This window comes from Dendropsophus ebraccatus, chromosome 9 (genome assembly GCF_027789765.1).
Source record: "Dendropsophus ebraccatus isolate aDenEbr1 chromosome 9, aDenEbr1.pat, whole genome shotgun sequence".
Classification (NCBI taxonomy): domain Eukaryota; kingdom Metazoa; phylum Chordata; class Amphibia; order Anura; family Hylidae; genus Dendropsophus; species Dendropsophus ebraccatus.
In genome coordinates, this window is record NC_091462.1 from 22,527,204 (window position 1) to 22,540,877 (window position 13,674).

The 13,674-nt window shown below is 41.9% G+C and overlaps 1 protein-coding gene across 2 annotated transcripts in view; it reads left to right on the top strand.

Moving 5' to 3' along the window:
• GALNT13 (polypeptide N-acetylgalactosaminyltransferase 13) overlaps positions 1 to 13,674 on the top strand; it is a 233,881-nt gene that overhangs the window by 81,434 nt on the left and 138,773 nt on the right. For both annotated transcript variants that reach the window (XM_069985091.1, XM_069985092.1), the window contains exon 2: positions 10,760 to 10,928. In XM_069985091.1, coding sequence (XP_069841192.1) covers positions 10,760 to 10,928 — 169 coding nt within the window. The remainder of the gene's footprint in view (positions 1 to 10,759; positions 10,929 to 13,674) is intronic.

The following is a 13,674-nucleotide window of genomic DNA, read 5'->3' on the forward strand; positions in this document are numbered from 1 at the left end:
GAAGAGGAGCACTGATTGGCTGAAGAGGAGGCGTTTGAAATTCCCGCCTCCCCTCTTCAGCCAATCAGTGCACTGAAGAGCGGAGCCAGGGATGTCGAGCAGGTAACGTATGCTCGCGGCGGGGGCGATCAGAGCGGCGGCGGCGGGGGGTGGCAATCGGAGCGGCGGCGGGGGTGGCGATCAGAGCGGCAGCGGGGGTAGCGATAAGAGCCGCGGCGGGGGTGGCGATTGGGGCCGGGCTGCGGATATGTGGGGGGCCGGGCTCGGGCGGGCCGGGCTGCGAGCAGAGGGCCGGGCTGCGGGCAGGCCGGGCTGCGGGCGTGCGATCGCAAAACGATTTTTCCGTACGATATATCGTACTATCTAAATGCTGATCATTATGAAAAAAAAATCGTTACTCCGACATCGTTAATCGTACGATCGGGCCAATTATCGTTTCGTGTAAACGCAGCATACCTGTCTGGTCCTGGGCTTCCTATTCCTGTGTATACTCTAGCTATTAGCCAACTGTATCTTCCTCCTACTATGTGGGAGGGATTATAGTCAAGATGGTAATAAAAAGTTAATAAATATATATATATATATATATATATATATATATATATATATATATATATATGTATTTTCCCCCCCTTTATTGTGGTTATAATGATAAGCAGCTAAATATATTGCTTTACTCGTCCTGTACTGATGTTTATTTATTCACACAGTATTCTGGGTCTTGAAAATATTCCTGTTTTACAACAAATTATTATTATTGTTTTTTTTCTAAACATTTTTATCTGTGCTTCTGTTTTGCTAAATGTGTTTTCTGGGCATCTCCGGCAGGTTTCATCTGTGTTTTATACAAATCAGATATTTGATTGCAATTATCACGTGTTTATAACCAAAAGCAAAAAAAAAGTGCTAAAAAAAATCTAAAAAAAACATTCAAATAAGTGCAAATAAATTGGTGGCGCCAAAAAGAAACAAAATGTTGAAGAGACTCTGTCAGTAGGATTATGGTTTCCTATCTCAGGGTAGCATATAATAGTGACAGAGAAGCTGACCAGAATGATGTATCACTTACATTGTTCCGTGCAGCTGATCCAGAGATATCCTCCTGAATAACATGGACAATAAGTAGTCCTCTCCATTATGTGCATGAGCCCAGTAGTTCTGGATATTCATGAGAAGCAGAAAACTCCACCCACCAGCTGCTGATTGGCAGTTATCTATTCATGCTGTGTATAGGCAGGAACTATCAATCAGCAGCTGGAGGGCGGGGGAGGGGTGTGCCAAGAATCCTATTCTCCTGCATATTAGGAGAACGGCTGAAGACAATGACAAAAATAATACACTGATCTGTTCAGCATTCCTTTCACTAGTTGATCCTGCCCTCATTTAAGGTGGCATAAACCTAGTGACAGATTCCCTTTAAGCATTTTCCCTTTGAATTTAGCGAGAAGAAATTAAATATAAAATGGGGGTATTGTGAGGAGTTAAATAGCAGGAAGCACCCATTCAGTCAACCTGTGCCTGGGGGGAGGGATTTCACTACGGGCAGTAATTGGCTGAGCAGGTGGTTCCTCTTTCTTGAAAAGAAAGCAGGAAACTTAAAGCGACTCTGTACCCACTTTGTTATCCCCCCCCCCCAACTACTTATATCTTCTTGTCGCTGATGAGAAGTCCTTTCTGCTGGTATGTATATCAACGCTGATTGTACTTTCATGAGTCCGAAAATCATACTTTAGTTGAGGTGTAGCCGTGTCAAAGAGATGTGTTCTAGAGCAATCATGCCCCACCCCTGTGTGGTGTTGGTCTCCGTCTCCCCCTGCCTCCTGTTCCGCCCTCTGTCCGCACACACAGTGTTAGCTGCCTCCTGACCCCCTGGTGCCGCTGCAATGACAATGACCGCGCCACCTCTGTGGCTGTCACCCCACCGCATACCATTGTTCCGCCCGCTGCTGGAATCAGCTTGTCCTCTTCTTTGGACATGCGCCTTTGCGCGCGGATCCCGCGCAGGCCTTCTCCAACTAGCCTGGTGCGTCACTGCGCTTGCGCGGGATCGTCACGCAACGGCATATGTCCAAAGAAGAGGACAAGCTGATTCCAGCAGCAGACGGTGCCATGGTATCCGGGGGGGGGGCTTTGGTGACAGGCAGTAGAGGCAGGGAAGTTCCGTGCGCGTCACTACCACGGGGCGGGGAGGACGCTAAGAGGACGTTTTAAAATGAACAAGCCCTAACTCACCTCATTGATCCTGTGCTGTTCCTACATTTGGGCTCTCATTGGAACCCTGTTCCATTCTTCCTTCTGGATTAGACATCACATGACCAGGGTGCAAATGAAGCATGAACGGGGGCAAGAGTGCAGGATTGGTTAGTTATTGCTCATTTGTAATTTTAATGCATTTGCATCCCTCTTCAAAGCTTGGCTAAAAACATGGATAACCCCTTTAAGAAAAAAGCACAGTAGCCCAGATTTACTAATGTGTCTCCGCCAGAATTTTGGCTGAAAAGTTGGCGTATGTGACTTTTCTCCACATTTTAAACACTTTTCTACCACTTTCAAACACTTTTCCACCTGGTACAAAAATGGGACGGAGTTAATACAGTAAATGGGGCGTGGTTTATTTTGCACCAAAAAATGCACCTGAATCTGGGTTAAAATTCTAGCAGAATTCAAGACAAGTAATAAATGGTGTAAACTTTGCACAAAAAAAAAGTTTTTTCCTTTCAAACCAACCGGTGCCAGAAAGTGCCAGAGATTTGTAAATTACTTCTATTAAAAAAAAAATAAAAAATCTCCAGTCTTCCAGTACTTATCAGCTGCTTTATGTCCTGCAAGTGGTGTATTCTTCCCAGTCTAGAGAGCAGAAGAGGTTTTCTATGGGAATTTGCTGCTGTTTTGGACAGTTCCTGACACGGACAGAGGTGGCAGCAGAGAGCACTGTGTCAAACTGGAATAAATACAACCCTTTCTGCAGGACATACAGCAGCTGATAAGTACTGGAAGATTGGAGCTTTTTTTAATAGAAGTAAATTACAAATCTATATAACTTTCTGACACCAGCTGATTTGAAATAATTTTTTTGTGAACTACTTCTTTAAGTGTGACAGATTTATCAAACAGCTTGATAATTCTGCACATTTAAAGATTGTCTAGTCTAAGTTTGCACTTTTTAGTAAATGTGGGCCAATTGGATCGGAGGAGTGGTCTTACCGTTTCTTTCCGCAAAATAAACGATGGACAAAAGTGGACAAATCCTTTAAATTTTCCATGCAGCAGCCAACGCTGCCACCTGTAGGCTAGATGTGGAATTGACATAAGAGAACATTCTAAACCATCCGAAACGGTAATGTGAATAAATTGAATGTAGAAATGGGTATTTCTATGCCTTTCCCTCTAATTACAGCCAATGATTTATACGGGCTCTGGCATTTTATTTAATGATACTTTCATGTGCATAATAAATAGCTAATCAAAGCCCGTGTAAATGTAAGTAATGCGGCCGATGAATGACAGCACATTTTTCCCCCGCAGAAACAGAATCGTATATAAAATGTTATAAGTGCTTCTTGGCTTGGGAGAGATAAGATGGAATGGAATAGGGGGCAGGAGGTGAAATGGCTTGGCAGGAAAATAGGGTAAATTCTCCCGTATAAATCATTGATTGATTGGCGGCGGCTTTTAATCTTGTAAACAATTTTTTATGCTTTTGTAATTTTTACATAGAGGTCATTAATCCTCAATAGAAAACATTTATTACTAGACGGCATTTGTATAGATGTGTTGGACTATGTTGTGCAAATTGAAGAACGACCGCCGTATAGAAGCGATGATGTAGCCAACACAATCCAATCTAGGCTGCCAATTCCTATCTATAGATCGCATATCCATCCTGATCTAGAGATGATGATCTCAGAAGGTTAGTACTGAGCTCATAGATTTTGTGGTGCTGGCACCAGTGGGGAAATATTGTATTGTATTTGGCGTAGTGTTGGGTCCGTCGGCAGCGGCTTGTGCCATAGGACTCTTGGTGACAGTGATCTGATCATCACCACAGTTCGCTCTACCAGTCCGCAAGTAGGTTTGGAGCTTTGGCTCGGTTCACATTACATCTGAACCTTAAAGGGGTATTCCACTCAAACATAACTTTTCATATGTTGCTGCCTATGGTGAGATTAAAAATTCATTCCATACTTGTTATTATCTAATCAGTCTCCTTCCCCCAGTTGTGAGCTGCTGCTTTCTGCTGAAGACACAAAAATCTGTGTATGAGCCTTTCTCCCTGTCTCCCTTTTCTCCCCCCCTCCATTCTGAGACAGCTAATGTAAACAAGTCCCTGGCAGGCTTTATCTGCAACTTTTTTAGCTCCTTTGTAATGCTGGGAGAAATACAAAGAAGCTACAATATTGCAGAAAGGAACTTGTTTACATCAGCCGTCTTGGAAAGGAGGGGGAAGAAGGGAGAGACAGAAAAACTCACACAGTTTTTTGTGTCATCAGCAGAAAGCAGCAGCTCAGAACTGGGGGAAGGATACTGAATAGATAATAACAAGTATGAAAGGAATTGTTAGTCTCACCATGGGGAGCAACATATGAACAGTTATGTTTGAGCGGAATACCCCTTTAAGTTTGGCATATACCCCCCAGAAAAACGACATACAGTGATACCTTGGTTTAAGAGTAACTTGGTTTAAGAGCATTTTGGTTTAAAAGCTCACAGTTTTTTTTAAAATTGTGACTTGGTTTAAGAGCATTGCTTTGGTTTAAGAGCTCCCTGTACTGGGTGGGACGGGGAGTGGAATAGGGGTATAGTCTGCACAGCGGGGCCTACAGCACTGTACTCTGACCCAGGAAGTCTCCATCACCTTCCAAATCATAGCAGATCCACTTCAGGCTGGGGCTTACATCAGGGGACAGGACTGTGGAGGTAATCTCCTCAAAGCTGTAACCCCTCTCTCCCCGGACAGAGAGTGCTGCATGTATGTGCCCACATCTGCCCTGCTCCTTCCTTCCTGCTCCCTGCAGTCTCTGTCAGTCCTTGTGGGCCCCATCCTCTCCATTACTGTACAGTAACTTATAATATCACAGATTCTGCTGTTTCTGAATGTTTGTTTCATTAGTTTTACATGTTATTCAGAATAATAAATCATTATTTTTGGGGTGTGGAACCAATTGTCTGAATTTCTCTGATTTCTTATGGGAAAATTTGCTTTGGTTTAAGAGTGATTTGGATTACAAGCACGGTCCCGGAACGGATTATGCTCGTAACCCAAGGCACCACTGTATATATAAGGCTGTATTTACCCCACAGAAACAAAAAGAGTATTATCATGGCCTATGTTGGCATGGTATATGTTGGTTTGGTGTTTTTTTTTACTTTTCTGTATAGAAATATAGAAAATTTTGGTCTATGGGAGTGTATTGGTGACCTAGTTACTATATAGTTACATAATACAGTGCCATACATTGGAAACTTTTATTGAAGTTATAGGTCTAGCAAAATTATATACCAAAGGGAGGGCTCAGTCATGATATGAACTGAGTCTTACAAGAACCCCTGACGACTAGAGTCCCCTTTGGTGGTCATAGGTTCCGACACAATACCATACCCCAAGACTCAAGCAGAAGACAACCCAATTTACCCAATTTAGTGGTGTCTTCAGAATCAAACATTTGCACTAGGATCTACTTCTCATATTGAAAAACCTATAGGATCCTATTCATTGTGGTGCAGCAGTAAAGATTACTAGTGATGAACGAATACTGTTCGATCAAATAGATATTCGATCGAATAGTAAGGTATTCGATCTTTAGAATATTATCGAATAGTTCGCCGAATATTCGATAAATATTCGATAAGCGTTCAAATCCCCCAGCTTCTGGTTTTTACCTCCAAGTGGTCGAAAAGATGTTTTTTAATAATCGAATACTTGTTCCCCATAGACTTTAATGGGATTGAATATTCGATCGAGTATTCGAATATTTGGGAGATATTCGTACGAATATCGAATATTTGAATATTTGAATATTTCACTATTGGCTCATCACTAAAGATTACCATGAATTGTTCTGTATAGATGGGAGCTAGGCCTTCAGAATTGCTTTCTCTGGTGTTGAGATGGAAATGCCATTGGGCCAGCTTCTGCATCTGCACTGCGGACTATATGACCCACTGTCATCTTAAAACCAGATTTCTATGATTTATTAGTTTGCATCTAACGTCTGAGCTAATGTCCCCGATTCACTTGATTCTTAGAGCAAACTTAGTTGGACAGTTTCAAATACATCATATATATTAACGTGTATCAGGATGATTATTTATCTGGTATATCTGACGATGGTCTAGTCTAAGTTTTTAGGCTTCTATGAGTTGGATCCATTTTGGTGCATGGTCTTCATCTCCCGATGGGAAGTCTAAGGGTATGTTCACATCAGTAAAAGCGGTAAAGCTCGAAACCCGCCTGATTCAGTGTCCCACAGTGTCTCTGTGCATGGGCTCATGTGCCTCTGCTCCCACCACTCAGTCGCTCTCTGCTCAAACAATTGACAGGTCAATTCTTTGCACGGAGAGCTATGGAAGCGGAGGCGCGAGCCATCCCGTAGACATGCTGTGGGACACTGAGGCAGGCGGGAAGGAGAGCTCTGCCGTGGTGGAATTTCACCACTTTTACTCAGTGTGAACATACCCTAAGGGTCGTATTACATGGCCTGATAAAGGCCTGATCAATATTTCAAACAAGTGCCAATCTGCTAGATCTGTGCTCGTTTACTGGGCCTATTACACGGTGCAGCAGGGGCTGCGCGGACACAGTATTAACTGTTTGGGCAATCGTCAGCTGTCGGTCATGCATCGCTATAACACGTAACAATACATGGCCAGCAGCCAATGATTTTAATTCTGGGTCTAAAGAAAAGATCAGATGATGAATGATCGTTTCATCAGCTGACCGTTGTCTCTATTACATGGATCAATTATCAGCCGTATTATGCCGATTTGGCCGATTATCGCTCTTTGTAGGCCCTAACACGGTCCACCGATGAAATACAGTGATTTTAGAGCAGAAAGAAGACACAGACAGGTATCATTTTTATACAGTAATCGGGGTGACAATATCACTTTAAGTTGGTTTATCTAAACCATTAAATTAATAGAAGAAGAAACCTGCGACAAAGATCACAAAACAGATCGAAAACTAAAAGGACTTAAAACCGTCAATGTTTTCTATGTAACAATGCCGGGTTTTAGGTTAATGTATTTCTTCAAGCCTATAATGGAGCCTATAATGGAACTTGTAGCTGAATCCATGGTGACCGCCATGAAATACCAACTTGGTACAAAATTAGGAAACAAAAAGTCAAGAACACGGACTGCTGCACTATTGATCACCTCATCCTTTGTCCTTTATTACCATCATGTCACAGAATGGTACCGGTCATGCTAAGAGAAAGGTTACATTGATTAAACAAACTCCACTTTTTTCAGAGAAGTCGGTCACTGTGAGGAGAGAAACGATTTTCCTTTTCTTTTTGATTAATTTTTGACAGTAGAAGGTAAAAAACGTAAGCGTTGCTCGCTCGCGGGTGACTATAATTCTCAGGGCTGGTTTCACGTACAGTTTTTTGATCAGTATTTTTGGTCATTTAACACCCAACTTTTAGGCCAGCCGGCATTTTGAGCTTAAATACCTGCCGCCATTGTGAAATAACAGTTGTTATTTGAACTCAAAAAGACGAAAAAAGACACTGCCTGAACGTAGCCTTACACTATGTTCACACACTGTCAAAATAGCGTCCGTTATTATAGGAATAGCTGTCGTTTTTTAAATATTGTCATTATTTGCAATTAAATTTTGATGATGCATAAACAGAGCCATAAAGGAGAGGTCCAGCAGGGGATTATTTTGGGCTTCGGGTAGGGGAACACAATAAAGAAGGGACACTTACCTGCTCCAGTGCCGAGCAGTGCCACGCCCTGCTCCTGGCCCCGAGAGAGCAGTGTTCCTAGCTCCCCTAAAGCTACGTTAAATCCAGCAGACAGATGCCCCGCTCAGCCGATCAGTGACAGGCTTAATGCCACCCATTTGTGCCGTGTCAGCCGTGGAACCTGTTAAAGTGGCACAGCATGGGCACAGGGGCCAGTAAGCTTACTGTCTTTATTATGTTTCCCCTGCAGATAATGATTCTCCCCCTTGGCCAGACTTCTCCTTTAAAGTGAATCTGTCCCTATCAAACTGATTAAAACAATTCCTGTCTGTGCCTTCATTTGTAAAAAAAATAAATAAATAATAATAATAATAATTTTTTTGGGGTCATGTGAGCATCAAGTAGGCATGGCCCAGGGTCCGCTGTGCCCTGGACCTGCAACTCTTCTGTCTGCCTGATCCTCACTCTTTTGAACATTGATAAGAAAGACCCGGCTAACACTGACGGCCCTGGTTACATCTCAGGTATCTTGGCATTGTTTAGTTGTACTATGTGCGGTATGTGTTGGTGGCTTACCACAGCCATACAGGAGAATAAATTATGGGTGTACATTAGCTATTTGCTTTGCGGTTGTCTCCTGTCCATATGCCATAAGGAGTGCTGCCATGTAATTCTACCACCACTGTATGCAAAATGACTTGGCCCCTAGTTTCGGACTAGCTATTGCGGCCGCAAATAAAAGAAGGGCTGTCCCTAATCCTTTTAGTGGTCTAAATCACGTTTAAGCTATGTTCCCACAATGGGATTTAAGCGGAAAAAGACGGCCGTCTATAGATAATGACAGCCACAAATCATGACCAAGATTTGTGGCAGTCATTATTAATAGACGGACACTCGCTAAATGACGGCTCGTTCCCATAGTGGAAACATAGCCTAACAAAGATAAGTCAGAAGTTTTAATTGGTCAGCGTGTGGGTGCTAAAGTGAAGGTGTAGAAGTGCTCTCTGCTAGGTGTTGTGCCCCTTCGTTTTGGCTGTGTCTTTTGACAAGTGTGCAGTGTTTTTCTATCTGGTAATCAGACTTTGACTTCTATCCCAGAAAGGAATGATACAATGTCTCCATTACTTAAGAAAATCTGTAGAAAAATAGCTCAAAAATTATGTTATGATGGTATCTAAGTGATAATGAGTATGTTCAATCGAACAGAACATAGTTTTACTTTACTGAAAGACCCAGTACCGACCCAGCTGTTGTGTAGTTATGGAATAGTTATAAAACCAATTCACAGAGAATGTGACTGGTTCGCCAATTCTTAATCCCTTATAGACTACAAGTTTCTCCAGAAATCGAGACTTCAAAATTATCTAATATTCAGTGATGCTGACCCATTATAAAGGTTTAAAGAAACAACACACTTGCAATTATATTTTCCTTTAAAGAGGTTATCCAGCCCTTCAAAAACATGGCCACTTTCTTCCAGAGACAGCACCACTCTTATCTCCAGTTTGGGTGAAGTTATTGAAGTAAATCGAACTTAATTGCAAACCACACCTGAACTGGAGACAAGAGTGGTGCTGTCTCTGGAAGAAAGTGGCCATGTATTGCTGGATAACCCTTTAAAGGCAAATGGAACTGCAAGTGTGATGTTTCTTTACACCTATGACTGAATATTAGATAATTTTGAAGTCTTTTTGTAGTGCTGGATAACCACTTTAAAGCAAATGAGTCATTGGGTACATCACTTGTTTTTTTACAGTAGCAGATAGGCACCAGCACGGGGATACTGGTGATGCGGTCCTTTTTTTAAAGGGGTACTCCAGCATGGGGGCAGTTTTTCGCTGAGACCGGGGAGGAGGTGGCCGAGGGAAAAGAAGTCCACTCACCTCCCCGGTTCCAGCTGCGGGTCCCGCATCGCGGCGCTCCGGTGCCCGGCCACTTCCGGGTGTCTGACGCGGAGAAATGTGCCGTCTCAGGTCCGCTCAGCCACTCAGTGAAGGAGGCGGGATCTGATCTGACTTGAAACGGTTCCCGCCTACTTCACTGAGTGGCTGAGCGGACCTGAGACATCACGTCTCGGGCCCGCGTCAGACACCCGGAAGCGGCCGGGAACTGGGCACCGCAGCACCACGATGCGGGACCCGCCGCTGGAACCGGGGAGGTGAGTGGACGTCTTTTCCCTTGGCCACCTCCTCCCCGGTCCCAGCGAAAAACTGCCCCCACGCTGGAGTACCCCTTTAATACGCCATCTGGTTCTTACACTCGGCGCCGTTCTTTGGCTGGGCACCGACCCAGCTCTATGCACTGGGGGGGGGGGGGGGGAGGCTGACGCCCCCCAATGTGACAATGTTCCCTCCACTCCATGACGTAGCTCTATTAAAATCAATGCATATGCATAGCGCCAATCTGCTACTGTAAAAAAAAAAAATTGCCTAAGAGTTGCGCTTAAAGACTCTCTAAAGACTCTCTCAGTTACCTGAAGTGCCCCCCCCCATGGACAAACCAGTACCACTACACATTGGGACCACTCTTATGGATGAAATAGCCCTTCGGGATTATGCGTACCCCTCTTTTAATGAGTGTATTTGTGACTCTACATCACTTACTTGTTTTTATCTTCCTGTTTTATATTCGTCATTTCTCGATTGCTCGTTGTAAGGTGAGATATATTACGCTACTTCGTCAATTTATGTAACAATATTTTTCCTCTGACTCTTAGAATTTTGGTTCCTATATTATGTTTTAAACCCAATAAAAAGATATTAAAGTAAATAAAATTTTATTGTCGCTGTAATATTCATACTCGTACAATCAGCTAACGGGGAGACATTTTCTGTTTTTGTTTATAGCTGTTATTTCAAGGAACCAAGAAGGACCAGGAGAGCTGGGGAAGGCGGTGCTCATCCCGAAAGATGATCAAGAGAAGATGAAAGAATTATTCAAAATCAATCAGTTCAACCTCATGGCCAGTGACTTAATTGCTCTTAATAGAAGTTTGCCGGATGTCCGACTGGAAGGGTAAGATGACAATGCAGATTCTGTAGTTTTTCTAGTGGTGATATTTTTTTTTTACAATTTTTGTTATGTATTGGGACAGAGTCAAAATTCTACACGTCATAGTGGTAGCAGTAGTTACCCTTATACCTCTTTCTTATCGGCTTTGTGATCCTGTACCCTCTCCCAATCATGGCAATAAAGGCAAGATGGTAACCAAAAATAATAGTTATCTTTTTCCAAAAACATATATATTTATTTATTACGTCTCACTTTTGGAAGGCAGACTACTATATTGCTATCTATTGGATTCTGCCAATATTTGTCCCTTTTCTTTAACTTATTGACTTCTAAATACTCTGTTAGTCTCTCTGTACAAGACTTTAGGTCCATTCCAGAGGAATAAATGTCAGTCTCGTGAACATTTTTTTTTTTACAAAATTGTTTGCAATCATTGCAATAAATTTGTGCATAAGTGTAAAGCCACCATATTTAGAGCTTATTCTGGCATTAGGAGTCCAGTGGGCGGTCCTAATCAGTGACTGACAGTTATCTATTTTTGCATTATCATACAGGAAAGGCTTTTTAATTTTCCTACAATAAGGAACATGTTACGGTATACTGAATCTATTATCACAAAACTAAATATCAATCTGCACAGCTCTTCATGCACAAAAAAAAAGTCTAACTCTGTTGCGAGTGTAACCACGTAAGACAAGGGTTACCAAGGCTAGGCATCCATCTACAGACAGCTGTTTCGGGGTATTTGCCCCTCATCAGTGTGGAGTAGGATTCTGGCTACCAGGAGCAATGAAAAATAGACCAACAAAACACAGCAATCACTGAACTCAGGAAGATCAGTGAAAAAAATCCAATGAAGTACTCATTTAAAAGTCTCCACTGATTACCCCCTACAAAATTTGAATACTCAATTAAATAAAAGCAGCTTAGTCCCATCTTGTTCTTAAAAGAGGAGCTAGTAACTTACTAAGGGACATGCTACTCATAAACAGTAAGTAAAGAGGAATAGATAAAGAAGGGGATGGGAAGCTTACTGGAGAGAGCCAGAAGCAAAGAGAGACTGAGAAGAGACTAAGTTTACTGTATTAGATCTCACCTAAGGGCTTCATAGCTTATACTGCTTAGTACTGTTAGATAATGTCCTCCATGCTGCTGCTTCCTAGGGTGTGTATTAAGCTGTAGAGGAGCATGATCTTCTCTATTGTGTTTAGAAGAATCGGGGCTACAGTACTAGCTTAGAGACAACTGAAAATTAGAGATAAAGCCTATAGAGGAGAAAACTGCTGAAAAATACAATATAAAGATTATATAATGGCCAGAGATAGCAACAGCTTATCCTAAAAAAAAAAAAGGTAACTGAAACGGCAAATTTTTATATAAATAATAGGCGGGAAAAATAATTTAAAACTTACTTAAAGGGATTATCCAGAGTTAGGATAAACACAGCTATTGTCTTGCAAAAACAGCACCTCCCCTGTCTCTGGGTTGTTTGTGGTATTACAATTAAGCTCCATTCACTTCAATGAAACTATGCTGAAAAAATCCCACACCCAAACAAGAGAGGTGCTGTTTCTGGAAGAAAGCTGCCCTGTTTTTGTATGCCTGGATAAAACCTTTAAGAAAAATAGTACTTTGTCCTGTATATTCAGTGAACAGTACCATTTAGAAATTCAAAACTTAGTGGCACTGATTTAAAGCCTATGTCTAACTTCACGGCCACATTTTTTATTGCACTTATTCAACTGAAATGAAAAATTTCCTAATATTTTGTGTCTACAGCTCCTATACGGACTTAAGCATCTCCATGGCAACAGACTACGAAATTCCTGTGTAGTCACACTCCCTTCTATCTGTTCCTTAACCCTTGCTTATCTAGCAAACATAAGTTTAAAAAAAGGGTGCTAATAGAAGGGACTATGACTGCAGGATCAAAGTACATAGAATTTGTTTGTTGCCTGTTACCGTGGTGATGCATAAAAGATGTGGACACAAAACGGTAAGATACTTTGAATGCCAATTTTTTCTTTCTTAAAGGGGTACTCTTTTATTCAAAAATCTCAAGTTTCCCGGTACTTTTCAGCTGCTGTATGTCCTACAGGAAGTGGTGTATTCTTTCCAGTCTGACACAGTGCTCTCTGCTGCCACCTCTGTCCATGTCAGGAACTGTCCAGAGCAGTAGTAAATCCCCATAGAAAACCTCTCCTGCTCTGGACAGTACCTGTCTTGGACAGAGGTGGCAGCAGAGAGCACTGTGTCAGTCTGAAAAGAATACACCACTTCCTGCAGGACTGGAGATTTTTAAATAGTAAATTACAAATCTATATAACTTTCTGGCATCAGTTGATCTAAATGAAAAATATTTTGCTGGAGTAGCCCTTTAATTTTATACAGTCCTGAACCCCTTTACAGTATATAACACCATCTCCTATCAATTAGCATCCCATGTCATTATATATTCCTTCTATTCTGTAGTTGATGGATAGGTTTGTATTGTTTCTAAGGAAACTGATGGCACAATAGAGAATAATCAATTTACTATGTTATTATTCAGTCAGGAGCAAATTATATTCAAGTTTGTTAAAGAACCAAGATTGCATTTGCAAGTTTTCCTTTTTTTTGTACTAATATGAACATACATTTTGTTCCCCATCGGCGATGGTTGGATAACTAATGTAAGTATCCCCTAAAGACATCATGTTATTTTTCCATCCAAAAATAGATGTCTTCATCCTGACCATATGCCTGAGGT